The sequence below is a fragment of the Cibotium barometz genome, chromosome 7 (genome assembly GCF_041138505.1).
Source record: "Cibotium barometz isolate CiBa-2024 chromosome 7, ASM4113850v1, whole genome shotgun sequence".
NCBI classification, from domain to species: Eukaryota; Viridiplantae; Streptophyta; class Polypodiopsida; order Cyatheales; family Cibotiaceae; genus Cibotium; species Cibotium barometz.
This window is the reverse complement of record NC_141052.1, coordinates 28,948,403-28,969,218: the sequence shown is the minus strand read 5'-3', so window position 1 is coordinate 28,969,218 and position 20,816 is coordinate 28,948,403. Positions and strand designations below refer to the sequence as shown.

General features: G+C 45.3%; 1 protein-coding gene across 8 annotated transcripts in view; it reads left to right on the top strand.

Moving 5' to 3' along the window:
• LOC147636860 (transcription regulator NOT2/NOT3/NOT5 family protein) overlaps positions 1-20,816 on the top strand; it is a 70,161-nt gene that overhangs the window by 14,803 nt on the left and 34,542 nt on the right. For 5 of the 8 annotated variants that reach the window (XM_086800434.1, XM_086800429.1, XM_086800427.1 and 2 more), the window contains exons 5-8: positions 12,242-12,292; positions 13,883-13,972; positions 14,160-14,306; positions 14,404-14,529. In XM_086800434.1, the coding sequence (XP_086656560.1) occupies positions 12,242-12,292; positions 13,883-13,972; positions 14,160-14,306; positions 14,404-14,529 (414 nt within the window). The remainder of the gene's footprint in view (positions 1-12,241; positions 12,293-13,882; positions 13,973-14,159; positions 14,307-14,403; positions 14,530-20,816) is intronic. The other 3 variants (XM_086800435.1, XM_086800432.1, XM_086800431.1) reach the window with 1 other exon arrangement.

The following is a 20,816-nucleotide window of genomic DNA, read 5'->3' as shown; positions in this document are numbered from 1 at the left end:
ATCCATACGCATGCCCAAACCAAACATGCTTCACATGTCCATATGGTTCACTAGGGAAACAACCCTTCCATGAAACTATAGATGCTCGCCAGGGTTTCCCCTTCCATGAGGCTCGCCAAGGTTTCCCCTTCCACGAGGCTTCACTCACCAGGGCAATTGCCCTTCCATGGGTTCATGCGACACTCACCAGGGTTACCACTCTTCCATGAGTTCATAGAATTCACTCACCGGGGTTACCACTCTTCCATGAACGAATCCATCCACAGTTGGCATAGACATAGTCCCTTGCCAACGAGATGTTAGATCACATGGCCCTTGGCGCAGACATAAGTCCCCAGCCAACAAGGCGTCATGTCCACTCTTACCCCATGCACTCCATGTCAATACACTTTGAAGGAGAGGGGGGCTCAAGTTCACTCTACCACATGCACTCCGTGTTGGTACTCCGACTCTACCACATGCACACCTTGGAGGAAGTCCTGGAAACCTGCTGAAGACCATGCAAGGCCTTCTGAAACCTGTCAACCACCCCCTCTGAATCCGGAACCACAAAGCCTGGGGTATGCACCTCCTTTTGCAAGTAATCAACTGCCACCTGCCTGGCTTTCCGAAAGGTCCCCGTGGAAAGAACATCCTCATCTACAGGAGGTTCTTCCTGGAGGACTTCCTGCTGAAGGGCCTGCAGCTTGTTAATGTGCTCCTGCATCGTCGATGACTTTGCAGGGTTCATAACCCGCATCTGCACTTCCAAGGAGATCCTCTTCATAGGTGATACCCTGTTATAAAGAGAAGCCAAGTGCTGCCATATACCTCTGGCCAGCGTCATGTGCTTTACGTGATTGATTACTTGTGGTGTGCAATTGAGGAAAATAAATGACCAGACCCTGGTGTTGACACGATCCCACATCTGTGCCTGTGTCTCTCGGTCCTTCTTCATCGACAGTAACTCCCCTTCCTTTGCTTCCGGCCATGGAACCCCGATGACGATGAAATCAGGAAAGTCATATGACTCTAGCACAGACTCCATCATAACCTTCTAGATGCCGTAATTGTTCCCGTCCAACTGACGGTCCACTGGGAACGTGGGGAGAGTCAGGATCTTCACGTGCTTCTCAGTCATCTCTAACAAATCTGCCATCGCGGGGATGTAACTGAAAAAGGGTGGGTGGGTGGGGAAAAAGAACTCTAAACCTGCAAGTGGCTGTCCAGCACCTTAGCCCGCCTTCCTCTTGCAACTTCTCTTCCTGAACAGTCCAAAACAGTCCACCAATTAGCAACTTAACTATCCCCCTCTTGCTTAGAAAACTCCCAAGATCTATCAAGAGCCTAGAGCTCTGAGACCATGTCAAAATACGCAGCGGAAATGATAACCAAACTTGAGACCACAAGAGCAAGTAGAGTGCAGAAAATAGACAGCACAAGAGAAGGAGAGAGATAGGCGTATAACTCTTCTCTATACACAAGATCCCGAGAAATAAGTGAATGAGTACAATGTGGGGCAATGGGGCCTATTTATATGCCCCCATCATTTAGTCGGCCAGCACTAGTGGCCCTCACGATTGGGCACATCCAGTCGGCCAGCAGAGAAAAATACCACGACCCCTCCTGATGAAGTTGGCCAGCTCCTGGTACACATGAGTGCAGTCGGCCAGCATCAGAGGCTCCTGCCAGCTTGTGTCAGCCACCCACATCATGGAAAAAATGGAGAAAAAATACGGGGGGTGAGGAAAAATGATAAAACACCTATACAGGGCGGGCACACCCACAAGAGAGGCCCTGGTGTCTGATAAAGACAGGAGATGACTTCTAACATGTACTGCCCATGTGATTTGGTGTTGCGTGACATTATCCAACTGCTGGCCGACTATAGATTTGCTGGCCGACTGAGTTTTTCTACAGGTTGTGGGCACCAAGGCAGCAGTCGACTGATTCTGAGCTGGCCGACTGGATATTTCTGGTCATGGGGTGCTGTCGGCTATCTGAGCTGGCCGACCAGCAGCCAGGGGCCATATGGCCCCTTGCCCACACACTCCACCATTGTATATTTCCTAGATTTATTGGTGTATATAGCAGAGTTACACTAGCTTCTCTCTCTCTTTCATCTGTGTATTGCTCTCTACAGCAGTTGTCTTCATTTCCGTTGTGCATTCTAACATGGTATCAGAGCCCCAGGTGGCTTGAAGCTTGGAGACAGTGGGACGTTGAGGGTTTGCTGATTGAGGTGCTGATTGGAGACTGTTTTGGGCTGTACGGGACTTGGAGATCAGGTAGAAGGCGGCCATCACCGTTGGTGGACAGCCACCTTACATTCTATTTGTAGTCTCTTCTTCTTCTTTTTTCCCACTCACCCTCCCTTCATAAGACCTTGTGAACCCTTGATGGCAGATTTGCTTGGGATGGCTGAGAAGCCCGTGAAGATCCCGACACTCCCCACGTTCCTGGTGGACCGCCAGTTGGACGGGAACAACTATGGCATATGGAAGGTAATGATGGAATCTTTTTTGGAGTCCTATGACTTGGTTGATTTCATTGTTGTTGGGGTTCCACGGCCGGAGTTGGAAGAAGGGGAGTTACCCTCTATTCGGAAGGAACGGGAGGCATAGGCACAGTTATGGAATTGTGTTAATGCCCGAGTCCGTTCTTTCATCTTCCTCAATTGCACACCACAGGTGATCAATCACTTAAAGCATATGACGCTGGCCAGAGGGATTTGGCAGCATTTGGCTTCTCTCTACAATAGGGTATCACCCATGAAGAGAATCTCCTTGGAAGTTTAGATGCGGGTGATGAATCCTGCAAAGTCGTCGACGATGCGGGATAACATCAACAAACTGCATGCTCTTCAGTAGGAAGTTCTCCAGGCAGGGAAAGAGATATCGTCAGAGGATATGGCCATAACGTTGTTGTCACATTTGTCCTCTCAGTACTCAGCCTTTTACTCGTCTTTGATCACCAGTGGTAGGCTCAACACCATCACATGGGAGGAGCTTGTGCCCATCGTCTTGGACCAGGAAGAGCGATTCACGAACCCTACCACACAAGGCAGAGGTTTTGAGGCCTTGACTGGCCAACAGTCGAAAGGCCATAACAACAACAAGAAGGGAAAAGGGAAGTCTTCATCAGAGAAGTCTTCTGAGAAGAAGCCCGATTCAGATCGAGAGAAACTGAAGACCGAGAGGACGTGTAATGATTGTGGCGACAAAGGCCACTATTGGAGGAAGTGTCCCAAGCGGACTGGGAAGAGTGTTGATTCTTCAGTTGCAAAGACTCTAGCCTTTGTGCACTTGGAGATGTTGGACACCAATGCTTCATCTTCTTCGAGCGAGGAGGCAGTTGGCTTCACTGCAAAGGATACTCGGGAATGGATTCTTGATAGTGGTGCTTCCAGGCACATGACTCCCTCCCGTGACTTCTTTTTGGATCTTAAACGGCAGTGAGGTCACATTTTCATAGGCGACAATTTCACCATACCGATTCACAGTGAGGGCCGGATGGAGATCATTCTTGATGGCAGAGGGGGGAAGCATTCCTCGTGTTCTTTACGTCCCCGCACTTGGTTTTCATCTGTTGTCAGTGCATGACGTGTGCAAGACTGGCTTCCGGGTGGAGTTTGAGGAGCATTCTATTGCTCTACGGGACCGCGAGACTGGCCAGGTTGTTTTGGAAGGTGGCGTGGAGAATGGTATATACAAACTCTCCGCACTCTCCTCTTTGACAGGTTCTCAGATTGGTGATTTTCGTGTGTTCGAGAGTGATGCACATGTTCACATTCCAAAGAAGCAGAGGGGGAAGCTCGACTCAAAGTTCCAAAATCTTGTCTTTGTGGGATATAACTCTCTTTCCAAGGGATACATGTATGATGATCCAGAGAGGAACGAGGTTGTCGTCAGCAGGGGTGTGGTTTTTGATGAGCATGTTCTGGTTTCCAGTGTTGATGAGCCGCCACTTCTTGGAGACCCAAATGATTATGATGATGATTACCGGTCGATTGTTCCAGCTGGACAGCCTCAGTCAGTAGAGGAGGTTGAGCCCGTAGCTGGAGATGAGTCCTCGCAGCAGCAGGAGGCTCCGCGTTCTGTTTGAGTACCCAGGTGGTTGGTAGACACCCTTCAGGAGTCAGGTGTTACGGAGCTTTCCTCCGAATGGAGCACAGAGGACGGACCTCGAAGATCGCGTAGAGTTCGTGATAAAAGTCATTCAGCGGAGCTTTTACAGGTAAACTATGCTTTGATGTCTCGTATCATGCGGGACAAAGAGCCCACTTCCGTCAAGGAAACCCTTGCATAGCATACTTGGAGGAAAGCCATGCAGGTGGAACTGGATGCCATTGAGAAAAATAACACTTGGGAGTTGGTTCCGAGGCCGTCGAAACGGTCTGTCATTGGTGTCAAGTGGGTCTTTAAGACCAAGTATATGTCAGATGGGTCGGTACAAACACAAAGCCAGACTTGTGGCTAAGGGTTATGCTATGAGGATACCTTTGCCCCGATAGCGAGGATGACCACGATTCGGACCGTTCTTGCCCTTGCTTCTTCTCATCGGTGGCCCGTATATCAGATGGACGTTAAATTTGCGTTCCTTAATGGTGACCTGCAGTGGTGACCTGCAGGAGGAGGTGTATGTTGAGCAGCCTCTAGATGGTGTACAGGTTGCAGAAGGCCTTGTATGTGAAAGAGTGCACAGAGCGGAAGCAGAGTGGCACTAGAATGTGCTGAACAGAGAGTGTAAGAGAGAGAGAGATATGGAGCAAACTATGCTGAATATACTGAACCAAAACAGTCCCAAGCAAGAGACACTGTTAGTCTCATAAGTGAGGGAGCAAATATGTACAAGACTGAATGAGAAATGAGAGGCCAGCACCCACTATTTATAGTGGGGAAGTGCTGGCCGACTGGAGCTCATAAACAAGCCGACTGGAGCTGTTGGACATGGCTAATTGGAAAAATGCCAGAATGGCTGGGAAAAATCCCAGAAAAACAGTAAAAAGGGGTGGCCAGCCCACAAGCAAGGGCCATACAAAAGGGGACCAAACAGGCACTATAAAAGAGCAGAAACTGGGGATGAAAGTGCTAACACCCCCTCTCAGCACCAGATGCTGAACAAACTCCGAGAATCCGAAGATGAGGAGCCAAGGAAGCTTGAGAAACCGGCTTGGTGAACAAATCTGCAGCATTCTCCGCGGAAGGACAATACTCCAAACACAAATCTCCAGCAAGAACCCGTTCACGAACATAGTGATACTGAATCTCAATGTGTTTACAGTAGGTTGCTTTTTACTGCTCCAAGAAATGGCTCCAGATCCAAGTGAAAAAACACAACCAGTGGTCGAACGCCGTGTATCTGGATCTCCAGCCCTGTCTGAGTCAGACCATCCAACAAGAGTGCGTCCTTGGCCATAATCCTTGGCCATAAAAGATGCCAAAATCGAGAGTGCCACGCAAGTACCGAAGAACTCTGAGAGCACACCGCCAATGCTGCTGACGGGGTTTGGATGAGAAGGAACTCAATAAACTGACTGCGAAGCATATGTCCAATCGGGAGTAGGTCAACCATACCAAACAACCGACGAGAACCCGATACTGTCCCTGATCAGTCCCTGGAGAAGCATCAAGTGGAGAAAGCTTCTCACCAATATCCATAGGAGATCCACGTCAATGCCATAGTGGATCCCTCTCAACTTGCTTGCTCGGATCCCATAGTGATGCCGTCTCCACCGTCCATGTATCTCGAACAAGATAAGGAAATATCATCTCGATCTCATTGAAAATCCTTGTTGGAGGTATAGAGATGTGATCTCATCCATCCACATTTCTCGTCCGAGATACCAAGGTACAATTGAAGCCATTGAAATACCTCGATTGGGATACATCTACACAATCCGACCTGTCCATTCGCGCCCATTAAAAGATGCGATCCCATCCAGTTACATATCTCATTCGAGGTATGAAGCGAATCGCGACCGTCAAACATACCTCGATCGTGGTACTCACTCAAGATCTAAGCCGTCCATGTATGAAGCGAATCGCGACCGTCAAACATACCTCGATCGTGCTACTTACTCAAGATCTAAGCCGTCCATGTATCTCGAAGGAGATACATATTTCAAATTGCAGCCGTCGATCACCACCAACCCTAAAATCAAACGCATATCTTGGCTGTTTGTACCATGCCTACATCTGGGGCGTTAATCTTGCAAACTGTAAAATGCATGCCACCGAACCTCGATCAAGGTTATAAAACCAGAAAGTTTTCTTTCGCCTCATTCCTCACATGTCATTTTCATTCTCCTTGCTCTCTTGATTTGGATTAGCAATTAGTGGGCTCATTAGTATTGTTTTATAGTTTCATTAGTGCTACTTAGCACTAAGAATTGGGCCTTTCACATTGACCTACCCGTTTGTGTTAGGCTTAGGTTCTAGCATGGAGTCGCACCCAGTCATCTGAAATCTGTCGAGAATCTCCCGAGTGTACTTCTGCTGAGAGAAGAAAATGCCCTTCGAGGTCTGCCAAATCTCAAAGCCAAGAAAATAATGCAAGAGTCCAAGATCCGTCATCTCAAACTCTGTCTCCAAAGCATCCATAACAAAACGGATCCGCACAGAATAAAAACCTGTAAAGATGAGGTCATCAACATAGACCACAATGATAACAATCAACCCCCTCTCAAGGAGGATATAAAGGGTTGAATCTGCATGAGAACGGCGCAGGCCGAGCTTCTAAAAGAACTCATCAATCTGCTGGTACCAAGCCCGCGGAGCTTGCTTTAGACCATATAAAGCCTTCTTTAGCCGGTACACATGATCCTGTTTGCCCGGAACAACAAATCCTGGCGGCTGATCAATATAAACCTCCTGTGTAAGCTCTCCATTCAAGTAAGCCGACTTGACGTCCATCTGGAAAACGGGCCATCCATGCCATTCCGTTTGATAGCATCCAGCTCTGTCTGCATAGCATGACGCCAAGACTCGTGTGAAAGAGCCTCGTCTACAGAAGTGGGATCAGAAGGACCATTAATGATTGTAGACATAAGAGCATAATTAACAAACATGTTGCCCTCATGAATTTGTTTCCCTGTAACTCTGGAAGAACGCCGAAGAGAACCAGGTGGAGGAGCAGAAGGGAGCTCACGCAACGTTTCCCTGTAACTCTGGAAGAACGCCGAAGAGAACCAGGTGGAGGAGCAGAAAGGAGCTCACGCAACCCAAAGTCACGAACTATCTGATAATACCAACCAGGTACAGATCTGCTTGAACTCGCCAAAGGAGGAGCAGGGTCATCATCATCTGACTGAGAATCCTCAACTGGAGGTGTAACAGTAACAGCGGGAGCAGGAGGAGGAGGAGAAGGAGGTGTAGGAAGAAGAAGCTCACCACCCCCCTCTGAAGATGTAGGAGTCTCGTCGAACACCACATCACGGCTCACAACAACTTTACTGGCTTGAGGATCATAAAGACGATATGCCTTGGACACAGTGGTGTATCCGAGAAAAGTCATGCGCTGAGACTTCGAGTCCAACTTGGAGCGGTGCTCCTTAGGCACATGAACATACGTCGTACATCCAAATATCCGGAAATGAACAACGGAGGGCTTCTCACCATGGAAAGCCTCATATGGAGTTTTGTCGGGAAGAGCAACATCAGGAGACCTATTCTGAATGTAGACAGCAGTGGAAGCCACCTCAGCCCAGAAACGTCGAGGTGATGAAGAATGCTCAAGCATAGCACGGGCCATCTCCATAATGGTCCTATTCTTCCTCTCGGCAACTCCATTCTGTGATGGAGTATATGCTGTAGTAAGCTGTCTCCGAATGCCACGTGTCTTGCAATATTGCTGAAACTCTTGGGATGTGAACTCACCCCCTCCATCGGTCCTGAGAGCCTTGACCGAGTGACCGGTCTCTTTTTCCACCTCGGCTTTCCAATCACAGAAGTGATGAAAAGTCTCATCCTTGGTCTTCAGAAAGAAAACCCAAGTATATCTTGTAAAATCATCCACCATCATGAGCATGTACAACGCCTTACTCAAAGACGCGGTACTCATAGGACCACATAAGTCTGCATGAATGAGAGCAAGTGATGTCGAAGATCTATGTGTCGCCTCCTTCGGAAAGGCGGCTTGGTGTTGCTTCCCCTGTAAACAAGAGGAACAAGCAGAAGACAGAGCCTTGATGGTCGGTAATCCATCAACCAACCCATCCTTCGAAGCTCGCTGCAGAAGTCTATAGCTCAAATGGCCAAAGCGAGCATGCCAAAGAGCAAAAGAAGCACCAGAAGAAAGCAGAGCGGTCAATTTGTAGAGACCACTATCTTGGACTCCTTGAGCCAAGATGCTACCCGTCGCCTTATCACGAATAGTAATCTCAAAACGAGAGAAGATCACCTCCGCACCCTAAGTTGTAAGAGCACTCACTGACAAAAGGTTAAAAGCCAAATCTGGAATATACAGAACGTCAGAGAAGTACCTCTTGTCCTCGTCAGAACGGAAGATGGGGATAGTGCCATGACCATGCACTGGCACAGAAGAAGAATCACCCAGAGTGATCTCGCCTGATCTGGCAGTGAAGTCCTCGAACCAATCTCGATGGGGTGTCATATGAGGAGTAGCACCGCTATCAAAACAATCCAAGACCATGACTGAGAAGTCACAAGAGCAAGTATACGCCGAGTACCTGCGAAGAGAAGAATTCCATCATCCTTCTTGGGTTGAGACACCGTTAATTGCTGCTTCATCACGCTTCTTCTTGTGACATTGGGGTGACTTGTGACCCTTCTTGCCACAATAATGACATTCAATGTCCTTATTCTTTGAAGATTTGTTGTCTTTATCCTTATCGGAATCCTTGGAGTTCTTGTCAGAACCCCCTTTTTCTTTCTTTTGTTGAGTCTTCCCTTTATCTCGTGCTGCCAAAGCTCCATCAGGGCCACTGGAGGTGCCAGTCCGCTCCTCAAAGCGAGATTCAATCTGCATAACGGAGGGGAGAACTTCCTCCCAAGTAACTGGAACAAGACGAGGAGAAGAAACCAGAGACTGAAAGTATGCATCAAACCTCTCTGGAAGTTTGGAGAGCAGCCGAATAGCCATATCCTCTGTGGAGATGTCCTTGCCACAAACAACAAGCTTGTCCCGGAGATCTTTCATCTTCGAGATGAAAGCAGATAAAGATGGAAACGCAGAAACTGATACGTTCATAAGTTGCTTTTCCAATGCCAAAATCCGACCCGGAGACTTAATCTCATAGAGATCTGCAAGAGCCTTCCAAACTTCATGTGCAGCATCTGCTGTACGCACATGAGAGAGAACAACATCCTGACAGTTCAACATCAAGAAGGAGAAAACACGTCGATCATTCGACTACCAAATATCAATCTATGCCTGAGTCACACCACCGGAAGCAAGGGTGGGAGGGGTGGCATTGGCCGGTGTAACAAGCCAATCCCAGAGATCCACGCCACGCAAGGCCGATTTTACCTTCACCTTCCATAGGGTGTAGTTGGAACCATCTAACTTGGCAGACTCAACAAACATATGAAGAGAAGTGGGAGCAGCCATCACAAAAGCTTGGGCTCAATCTCAAGAAAAGCACAAACTCTGAAGAAAAGGTGTCCTCCACAGATACCAAGAGTGCCACCAAAGCCTGCAACACCACAAGCCCCCTCTGCAAAGGGAAAGGGCCACTGGAGAGGAAAACACAGCAGTGAACAAGTGCTGTCCTGTAGAAAACAGGCCACCTGCAGTCCAATCTCCAAGTGGGCAATGAAACGCTGATCAACAAGAGCCAGATGGCTGAATTGGTGAAGCCAATCTGAAGGAAAAGCGACCAGCAGGGTGCTGTCCAGAAAACGCAGCAGCAAAAGCTATGAATCTGGAAGAAAACGCAGAGGAGTAGGTGCTGAAAACAGGGCTGAATCTGGGGCAGCAGAAAGGTTGCTAAACCGGGAGCGATGATACCATCAAAGAGTGCACAGAGCGGAAGCAGAGTGGCACTAGAATGTGCTGAACAAAGAGTGCAAGAGAGAGAGAGATATGGAGCAAACTATGGTGAATATACTGAACCAAAAGAGTCCCAAGCAAGAGACACTGTTAGTCTCATAAGTGAGGGAGCAGATATGTACAAGACTGAATGAGAAATGAGAGGCCAGCACCCACTATTTATAGTGGGGAAGTGCTGGCCGACTGGAGCTCATAAACAGGCCGACTGGAGCTGTTGGACATGGCCGACTGGAAAAATGCCAGAATGGCTGGGAAAAATCCCAGAAAAATAGTAAAAAGGGGTGGCCAGCCCGCAAGCAAGGGCCATACAAAAGGGGACCAAACGGGCACTATAAAAGAGCAGAAACTAGGGATGAAAGTGCTAACAGTTATGTCTTAAGTAGGCTCCCAGGGCTTGGAATCAGAAGATTGATTCCTTCTTTCTACGGACTGGATTTCAGAGATTGGTTGTAGATTCCAACCTATATCTCTTTGGGGAACGTGGTATGGTCACATTGATCATCCTTTATGTGGATGACCTCATTCTCACCCGCGGTCATATGGAACACATTGCAGTGATGAAGGCTGCCTTGTCAAAGGAGTTTGAGATGACCGATTTAGGCTTACTCCACTTCTTCTTGGGATTGGAGATCTGGCAGACCCAGAGGGGGTTCTTCGTCTCTCAGCAGCGGTATGTCCATGAGTTGCTTGAGGCCTTTTGGATGGAGAGCTACAAGCCTATCACGTCACCGATGGACCCGAACACGAAGCTTACAGTGAATGATCCTTGTGAGCTAGTTGATGCCTCTGCTAGGCTTCATTATGGCTGAGTCTGCCTTGCATCTCCGGAGGTTCGACAGGAACTCAGTACGAAGGGCTTTGTGTGAATATATGCTCTTATGTGTGTGTGTGTGTGTGTTTGGAGTGCGTGTGAGAGCATATCTTGATACATAGTTCTACACCCACTATTGGGCACTGATGACGTTGGTGGGGATGTCGTAGTATCTAGTCCATACTATGCATAATGGAGTTGATAGTTATATAGTCTTGTGGGTTGACTACCATGAGTATATAACATGCATGTTCCTAGAAGGTGAATTTGGGCATGTTCTTGGATTCATCTAGGTATATATATACTTCTCCATGAGAAGTAGACAAGGAAGAACAGATCCAAGGGTGATGGAAGCAGAGGAGACCATACTTCTCTTGGCAAATTGGACTCGTCATAGGGTGACACCAAGGAAAGTGTCATTACTGCCACAAGCCATGGCACTACATCGAAGAGTGTCCAAAGAGGCTTGCAAAGCAGAAAGCTGATGAAGACTCTGCAAACTCCGCCCGATGACCAGAAGCAGCAGCCAGAAGATAAAGTAAACCTAGTCCAGGATGACTAGGGCTTTCTAGCCACATTATCACTATTGGGGGATGTACTAGGGTTTCTATCGTTGTGACTGGCATTGAAGTCAGCCGCAAAAGCGGTTTGTTCTGTGCTCGCCGATGTACCCCATTGCTTTCCAAGCGTTAAAGAGAATGCAAGAAGATGGAGCCAGGAGCCCACTGACTGTGTTGAGCTTGTGCAAAGGTGACGCTATGGCATGTGACTCTTAGCTTTGACTTGTTGAGAGACGTTAGGGAGGAAACAGCTTAGATCTTCAGGCAGCTTCCTTCTCCAATTCACGTAGAGATATTGGCAGGTATCATAGGGGGGAAGACTCTAGCCCTGACATATACTCCATTCCACCAAAGTGGCGGAACCCCCTTGCCTTGCCTCCTTCCCTAGTGTGGGTGGCATCACCATTGTGATGTTTGGCATCTGCTATGCATACCTCGCTCTTGCCTTGAGATCGGCAACCATGGATGCCTGCAGGGCACAAGGCCGTCTACGTCTATCGTGGAGGACTACAGCGCACCGGTAACCATCGGTATGGATAAATGGTTCCCACGAGCACATGGGCACATGAAACCCTCCCTGCTGAATGTTGCAGGCAGCCCTTGTGGCATCTGTGGCTTTTGGAAAATCGTCCCCTGGCCGAGCTATAGTGAGACCCAAGAGAGTGGCTTTGTAAGGACCGTATCGCCCTGCCAGAGCACCCCATGTTTCTCTTCTCCAAGTACTGTGAACGGCTGTGACAGGTGGTCCAGCTACACGGCTTCTGAAGATTTAAGGCTTCGTAGGAGCATTTAGAGTTATGAAAGGATTATTTTGTTTTGCTTGGCAACTTGATACTCTTATCCTATTCCTTTGACAACTCACATGTATGCATGTTTGCAGGATCCAAGGGAGAAAGCCAAAAGTGAGGCAAGAGACTGGTTGAATGCCATGGTATGCATCACACTGTACACAAACCTCTCTGATTTTGTGACATTGTGTTACTTGAGTGAGGAAATGTTCAGGGAGGTTTTTAACAAAGAAATAGTGAAAGAAGCTGCAATCCTTTTAGATGTTTTTTTTTTTTTTTTTGGGTTGGGGGAAGGAGGGGGGCTGGGGGAGGGTAAACTGATCTGAGAGGTAAAGGATCAAAATTAAGTTGGTTGATAAGTTATGGAGTGAAGCATTTTAAGAGAGGCCTTCCTGGTCTTATTTGGGCATCTCCAGAAGCATGAACTGGAATAGTTAAGAGCAGCACCCTCTCCTCTTTGCAGTAGTCTACACTATTTGCTACTTCTAGTGAGTTCTTTCTGTCCTCTGTCGTGCAGATTGCAGTAGAGGTTGTGTTGGGTAAGTGGTAGTGTCTGGAGTAGACTGCTGATACGTTCAGCAATACACATTAGTCAGGTCTCTCGCAGGTGTTCACTTGCTTTGGAGCCGTCACATATTTTTTGTGACATCCCTGACCTGGTCTGGAAAGTTATTAATCATACACCTTGGAGTTGAAGTTCAGGATTGTGCGGTATTTGGCGAGCCACAATGTGCATAGCAAGGCTGAGTTAAGGTCAAGTACAAGGCTAATGCTAGCTGAAGACGCAGGTCCGATGGGAGTTAAAGGCAAGGTTTGTAACGCTAAATGGACTGGACCTTTCATGCATTTTCCAAGCACTTGCATGTGCACAAGAAGTAAGTGCAATGCATGCATACATATAATGCATGCACGTTCTCATTAACATGCAATACCTTGAGTTTGCTTGCACTTGCACATGCTTGCATATGCATGTGAAAGTGCAATGCATGCACCTTCTCTTAGACATGGCCAATTTGCAAGCGATGCATGAGGATGCGTAGTTTTGTATGCACTTATGGCAACCATGCACACTGAAGTACATGTTTTCTGGATTTGTTGACCTTTAATGAAACTGCACATCTGCAGTTACCAAATTGTGCAGTATCTAGCTTAGCTTGCATAGAACATCACTCCACAGAGAAGCTAGTGCTGCTTTTACTGCATAGATAAGCTTCAAACTTCTATAGTAGAGTGTACAACATGAAATTAAAGAAATCTTCATGGTATAATGATTTTTTACCTTGATAAGTATATCGTATTCATACTTGCTGCCATATTACGTGACTAGCCAATAAGCTTTACAAGTGGCATAAATTTTATGGATCCTTCTCTTGAACACACAGATCTAGGAAAACTTTCACTAGCATGTTATGAGAATACCACATAGGTTTTCCTTCTCAAAAATGAAAACAATTGGGTGAGATTCTATCACCTGGAGATCAGTTGTGTGGCTATCTGCTTCAGGACCCTAGTGGTGTTGGGGGGTTTTGCATAGATAGATGCAAAGGCATTATCTTGGGGAAAACAGACATAGGAGGATGGTGTTTTAAAAATATTCTTTTTTTCTCATGGTAAGAAATCTCTCATATTCTTTTGAAATGCATGATTTGTTGGTGTTGGTTTTCTGGATGCTTGAAACTTGTGTTGTTTACCTTAACACATCGGTATTGACATGTGAGTGTGCTCTGCTTCAGGTAACTGAATTAAAATCTCAGGTTGACACTTTTGAGGCAGAACTGGAGGGCCTTACAGTGAAAAAGGGCAAGAGTCGGCCTCCACGTTTGGTAAGGCCAATTTCCTATCACCCATAACACTATCCAGATATCGCAAACCAAATGTGGCAGAATAACTCTATTTGGGAGCCATACTTGTATCATTGTTTATATGCTTCCTTTTTTAGAGCTTCTTGATCTTAACAAGGTTTTTGAATCATTAGCACCATTGGTGACTTCCTTAGAGTTGATGTTGTAGACACATTTGGAGGAGTCTCTCAGTCGACACAAGGCACACATTGTGAAGCTAGAACAGATATTAAGACTGTTGGACAATGATGGAGTAAGCCCTGACCAGGTCAATGATGTCAAAGACCTGGTTGAAGACTATGTGGATCGCAATCAGGTAATTTAGCTTCTTGTTATTATTTGTGTTAGACCATGAGTATGTGGGGTGTGGTTTGATGCTGACAAATTTGTGGATGACTTTGTTCTTATTTCAGGATGACTTTGATGATTTCTCTGAAGTGGACGAGCTTTACAGCTCCATACCTCTTGAAAAAATCGAGGCTTTAGAGAACATGGAAGCAATAGCAAATGCCACCTCCATACTCATGGTAAAGGATAAGGTAACTGCATGAGTTATTGATTTTGCTCAATCATAAGCAAATAACAGTGTAAGGGCCAGAACCCATGTGAAAAGGGTAAAACCTTGTGCATGCCAGCATGTGTGCTCTTGTGTGTGTGAGAGATTAAACATCTACTAAAGATCCAATGGGCATATGAGGCCAAAGTGATACAATAATGTCCATGGCATATCTCATTATGGAATGGAAAATAAAATAGAAATAAAACAAAACTCTCACTGGAGTGTTTTAAAACTGTCCATGGAAATCTAATAATGGAATACGAGGAGCATGAAACATAAATGGTATACCACTCTCCAAAATATCAAGCATGGGGCTAATGAGTATGGCCGAGATGTGTGTGCACGCGCACATACGCTTACACAGATATATATACATATATATACATATATGTGTATATATATACATATATGAGCAGGAGAGGAGCATTCGATGGGGTCTTGCTTCTCTCCAAAGACTTCAGGACTCACGTGCACCCATGCACTGTGGTACACGGTGACACACCGGCTCACTCTAGCTTAATATAGACTAGTTTGGTTCTTTCCTATGTTTTGTGATTGTTTATTGTTATACCTTAGAGCAGACTGTGAGTGCTAGTCTCTATCATGGCTGAGTATGCCCATCACCTCTGAAGAGTGATAGAAACTCAGTTCGCTGGTTTTATAAAGCATGTTCTTTTGGACTAACCTTATACAAACCTGCACCTACTCTTGGGCATTGATGACGTGAGTAGGGATGTTATAGCTTATTGTCCACGCTATTTGTTTTTTTTTCTTTGTTGTTGTTTTTTTTTTGGTTTGTTTGTTTTTGTTTTTTTTTTGGGTTAATGTCCTAATTAAAAGTCTTCGTTTGATATTATCTTTTGATTTCCTCTCCTTAGTAGCTAGGTTTGTTAGTTTATTTATTTTTGATCTTTCAAATGCTTTGTTTTTGTCTTTGTCCTTCTTCACTATTATTTCTTTCTCAAACCTCTATATATATATGTATGTATGTATGTATGTATATGTGTGTGTGTGCGTGTGTGTGTGTGTGCGTGTGTGTGTGTAACATGCAGCAGAGAAGGCTTGATGGTTGAATTATGATTGAATGATGCAAAAGCATGCCTATTTATATGAACAAGGAGCTGGTCGGCCAGCATTAAATGCTGGCCGATTGTAGCATAAAAAGCTACACGACTTGTTCATGTAAATAATGATTTTAAATGCTGTAAATTATGGAAAAAATGCCAGATAAATGCTAATAAATATTCTAAAAATACTAGATGTTATTTGAAGGCTTCTGCAAGGGTCTATATGTAATGGATAAATGATATGCAATATGCAAAGTGGTTTCTAATGCAAATCCTAAGGTTTCTACCGACTCTACATACGTGAATGAATCCCTTCAAGTGGGTTAAGGGACCTGACTGACCGACTGACTCGCTATGGCTGAGGAATGACCTACGTAGCTCGTGCCTAACTTATCCTAGGTTGAGGATTACAATGGGGTCACGGCGTACGACAATTATCATCGTAAAGGGTACTAATAATGTACAATGTTGCATTGATGATGATGAACCATCTTGTCACCATGCACTACAGTGCAGAGTGCATGTGACTATATATATATATATATATATGTATGTATGTATGTATGTGTAGAGAGAGAGAGATTAAATGTCTACTCAAATCTAATGATGGTGTTGAAAATTGGGGCCCACTTCCCGGGAGGTCACCCATCGGAGTAGTGTTTACACCACTGCACGCTTAACCTCCACCACTCTAATCCCTTCCAAGCCACGAAAATTGATGGAGGGATGAGAATGGCCCTAGTCTTCTACTACTTATAGATGATTCCATTGCTTGGGACTCCATGCATGTGGGAAATAGGCGGCCAGGCCACGACCTTCCAACAGATAGGCCTATGAGACCAAAGTGATACAATAATGTCCATGGCATATCTCATCATGGAACGGAAAAATAAAATAGAAACAAAACAAAACTATCTCACTGGAGTGTTACAAAACTATCTAGTGGCTGACCTCCGGGGGCTTGAGGGCATTGAGGAAGCTGGAATGTGGAGGACCGATCTGAGGTAACTCCTCTCAGGCAAGGTGGGTCCGGAGCATCCCGGGGTGGGTCCACGGGATCCACTGTATGGGTGTCCTCCTCCTCCTAGGTCTGGAAGAAGCTGGTGATGGGAACGCCACCACAACACACACACACACACACACACACACACACACACACACACACACACATGTATATATATAGCTTATATAAAAAGCTATTGATCTTTCATTGAAACATGACAAACACTATACATTATACATAGCCATTGATCATGAGACTTGAGTACTCAAGAAAAATAGAAATAGATCTAGATTCCACAATCAACTTCTGAAACTTCAAACAAGACAAAGAGAGGTTCAATGCGCAGGAGCTACAAAGATAGATGCAATGCACATGAGTAAATCCCAAATGTCAAATGACAGAAAACTAAAAGATAAAGTGCAACATGTCAAATGTCAAGATCAACAACTAAATCATCTTCAATTGCTTTGGAAGAGCTCCCAATCTCATCATCATGGCCCATGTCCATCGTCATTGCATCATCATCTAAATTTGAAGAAGGGTGGACATCAACGAAACGCTCTTTGCCTTTGGACCGACTTTAGAGCTGACTAAGTAGTTACAGATTTGCAAAGATATAAACCAAATCATTGGTTCTTTGTGTAGCAAGTCGGTTCCGGTTCTTTGAGGCAATGTAGCTCAAAACACTCCACAATTGCTCAATTGGTAAATTCTCCTCTTTTCTCCCTGCCCTCTTTCTAGAGACAGTCTTCTTTCGAGTCTTCTTTTCTAGGAGAGAAACTAGCTCCTTGGCTCAAAATATGAATGGTGAGATGCTGAAGCTAGGAGCCCTTGCACCATAATTTTCCCACCATAAGGCAACACCCACACTGCATCTCTCTCTTTGTGCACCCGTTGAACCGAATCTTCCTTGCCTTCTTCTATAATTTATAATTCATCTTTGATAGACCTCTTTTGGGAAGGATCTAGCACCAATTTTTCCAATACCTTCTCCCAGCCATCTACGACCTCCTCATCAGTCTCTTGGCCGCATTCCTAGAACTCTGGATCTAGCACAAAACCAGCTGCATGCAAGGGTGAATGATATTTATCCCATCGAGTTTGGGAAAGTGCTCTTAACTTCTTTTGCCTTCCTTCATTAGGATCCACCTTTCTAATGTGCTCTATAATCTTGTCCATGCCCTCAAAAACCTTGCCAATGCAAGGTTGCTTGCTGTCCACAATCCTTAACACGTGAATGATGGACTTCCCAAAAACATTAAGATGGACCACATCAGCCCCAAATGCATCATGAATCACATTCCTGTAGCATGCTCTACCTGTAACTGAACGAGAGGTGGGCCAATTAATCCTTTGATCACTCATCACAAGCTGTTTCAAAACATTTTCCACCTTTTGAAGCCTCTCCAGCATAATAAAATTGTAGGCAAAGCAGGCTTTAGAGGATTTTAAGATATCCTTTTGGGGAGACCTCTTTTCTGAACTCTGAGAGAATATAGTGGTGACGAGTGATAAAACTGACAATCTGTCTCCCTTTCTCAATGACAAGCTCCACCCATGGCAATCCCCAATGTCCTTCAACAAATTATTCAGGCCATGTGCAATACAAGGAGTGAATGTGATATGGGGATACCTCAACTCCAACTTTGCCCTTGTTGCTCTATTTGATCTCCTATGACCTAAATTACATCTTTTGGACCAATGGTGTCAATAGCCTTTGCCCACTCTTCCACAAGCACATCATAGCTCTTCCCTGTTTTAGATGCATCATGTGAGGATAAGAAATGCACACCACCTCGTGAATAAGCCACAATACCATGGATGGTGCGAGAGCGAGAGTCACTCTAGCCATTAGTGATAAGAGACACCCCATTCCAACATGAATATTCTCTGATGCTGCATCAATGCCCTCTTTCTCCTTTTTCAGCAAAGTGGTCCTCAAAGTGCACGGACTATCTCGAGGAGTGTGTGGATCCAAATCCAAACATTGCATGGACCATCTCTTGGAAATATGGTAATCTTGCCACATTGAATGCAATGTGATCATGAAAGAAAAACCTGGCCATTGTAGCATCCATAGCTTCTTGCTTCTGAGGACCATGAACCAAGAATAGTTTTCTGGCCACCCCGTGATGGTGGTGCCTTTGTGGGAATAACAAATGGCCCAAGAGGATTTCCTCAAGTAGAGCTGGTACTCTAGTCTATGCAATTATATATATATCTTTGAAAAACCACTAGAAAGTTGAAAGTTGAAAGTTGAAACTTTGAAAGTTGAAAGTTGAAACTTAAAATATACAGGGCATTGTGCAAAGTGCATAATATTTCACAACACATAAAGTGCATGGTGATTTGTGCAGAGTGCGTAATATTTCACAAAACATTGTCTTTCCATAGAATCCATACTATAAAGAGTGATGAGTCTAGACTGTATACCTAATGAGTCACAAACTCATGACTCATGAGTCACAAAGCATCATAAGTTTAGAGTGGAGACTCCAAAATTTAATTACCAATATGGATTCATCATTGAATCATTCAAAGTTTAAACTCCCTAGTCCACAACTCAAGCCCAATTTTCAAAGAGTCAAGACTCGAGACCAAAATGCCAAGAAGGCCCAAGACCAATCATCAAAGATCATGGATGAGATGAGATAGATCATAGATCATACATAGTAGCAAAAACCAAAAGAAAAAGATGAGTATAATGTATCATCATCATGTGACATCATATGTGTGACGTCACATGTGGTCACATGTCAAAGCTCAAAAACTAGGAACTAGTGCTCGTAGCTATAGGATTTAGTGTTCGTGGCGCTATCATCTCCCTCCCTCGATCCACGAGTGTCCGAGGCACTAGTACTACTAGTGGAAGTAGAGCTCCCTAGCTTTTCTTCGTCCGATGGCATCGTCTCTCGCATAACAAGAGAGCGACCTCTGCCACGACCTCTGTCACAGTGGTTGGTGCTTCCTCCACGTCTCGACTGTGCATTGGAGGAAGTACCCACATCTGGAGGAGAAGGTAAGTCAAGATCATCATCCTTTGGCTCAGGAGCAGTAAGAAGAGCTCGAGCCTAGGCTCGTGTGACGTGTTTGAAGTGTTCCTCGTCCTCATGAAGGAAATCATATGCAAGATCCTCATCGTTGTGTTTCTGAATGAACGTAAGGTCGATCTGCTCTCCACGCTCGATGCCTCGCTCTAGCTTCATGATCACCATGGTGTCAATCTCTTTCACCTTCCACTTGAGAACCTTTGCTCCCTCAATGCTCCCATCACGTTCTTTGAGCTTCTCAAGTAGCCAAAGATTTGCATTCATATAGACCAACTTATCTAGTTGGCTTGTACTCAACCTGTAACATCAAGCACACAAAAGGAAGATTAGAAGGTGAACTAGTTACTATAGTGACTCTTTAGTCTTGACTCGTGACTCGTAACTTTTACTAGTTACTAGTTCAACTTTAAAGTATAGAACAAAATATGTATACCTATTTCTCTTTTGTGTGTGAATGTTTGCGCATTTGCTCCAAATGCGCTTGGCCGCACCACTAGTGCATTCATGGGAGAGTGCGCGAAGAGCCAAGGTCTGCAACGTGGAAATCAACTGTCCATTGATTTCCCACCATGAGACGGTGTTGGTGTTGGACTCACACACTCAGACACACAAACCTACACATTAGGGTTAGGTGCAGGATGGAGAAGCTCACACAGAAATGAGAGAGAGAGAGAGAGAGAGAGAGAGAGAGAGAGAGAGAGCCAAAAGTGTGGTAGCCACAAAATGCAAGTCAACCCTTGCATGTTTGTCTCATCCATATAATATAGAAGTACAAAATATTATATGTAGAGTGTCCTTTCACACTTGATATCCAAGGGAAAAAACCACATGGGAAAAAGTGGCCTTGGTTAAGCCCTGTTCACACATAGCACTACCATAAGTAAGCATATGCCTACTTGTAGTGGAAGTGTGAACCTGTACAAGGTCAGATCACTCTCTGTATGAGAGTAAGCCCAAATCTTTGCGGAAAGCTTCAAACTTTTCTCGAGGTAAAGCCTTTGTGAATAGATCTGCAACATTATCTTGTGTAGGGCAGTAAGATAAACTGATCTCCCTTGCATGTAACCTCTCTCTGACATAGCGATAATGAATCTCAATGTGCTTGGTACGTGCATGAAATACTAGATTTCGTGCCACGGCCATAGCA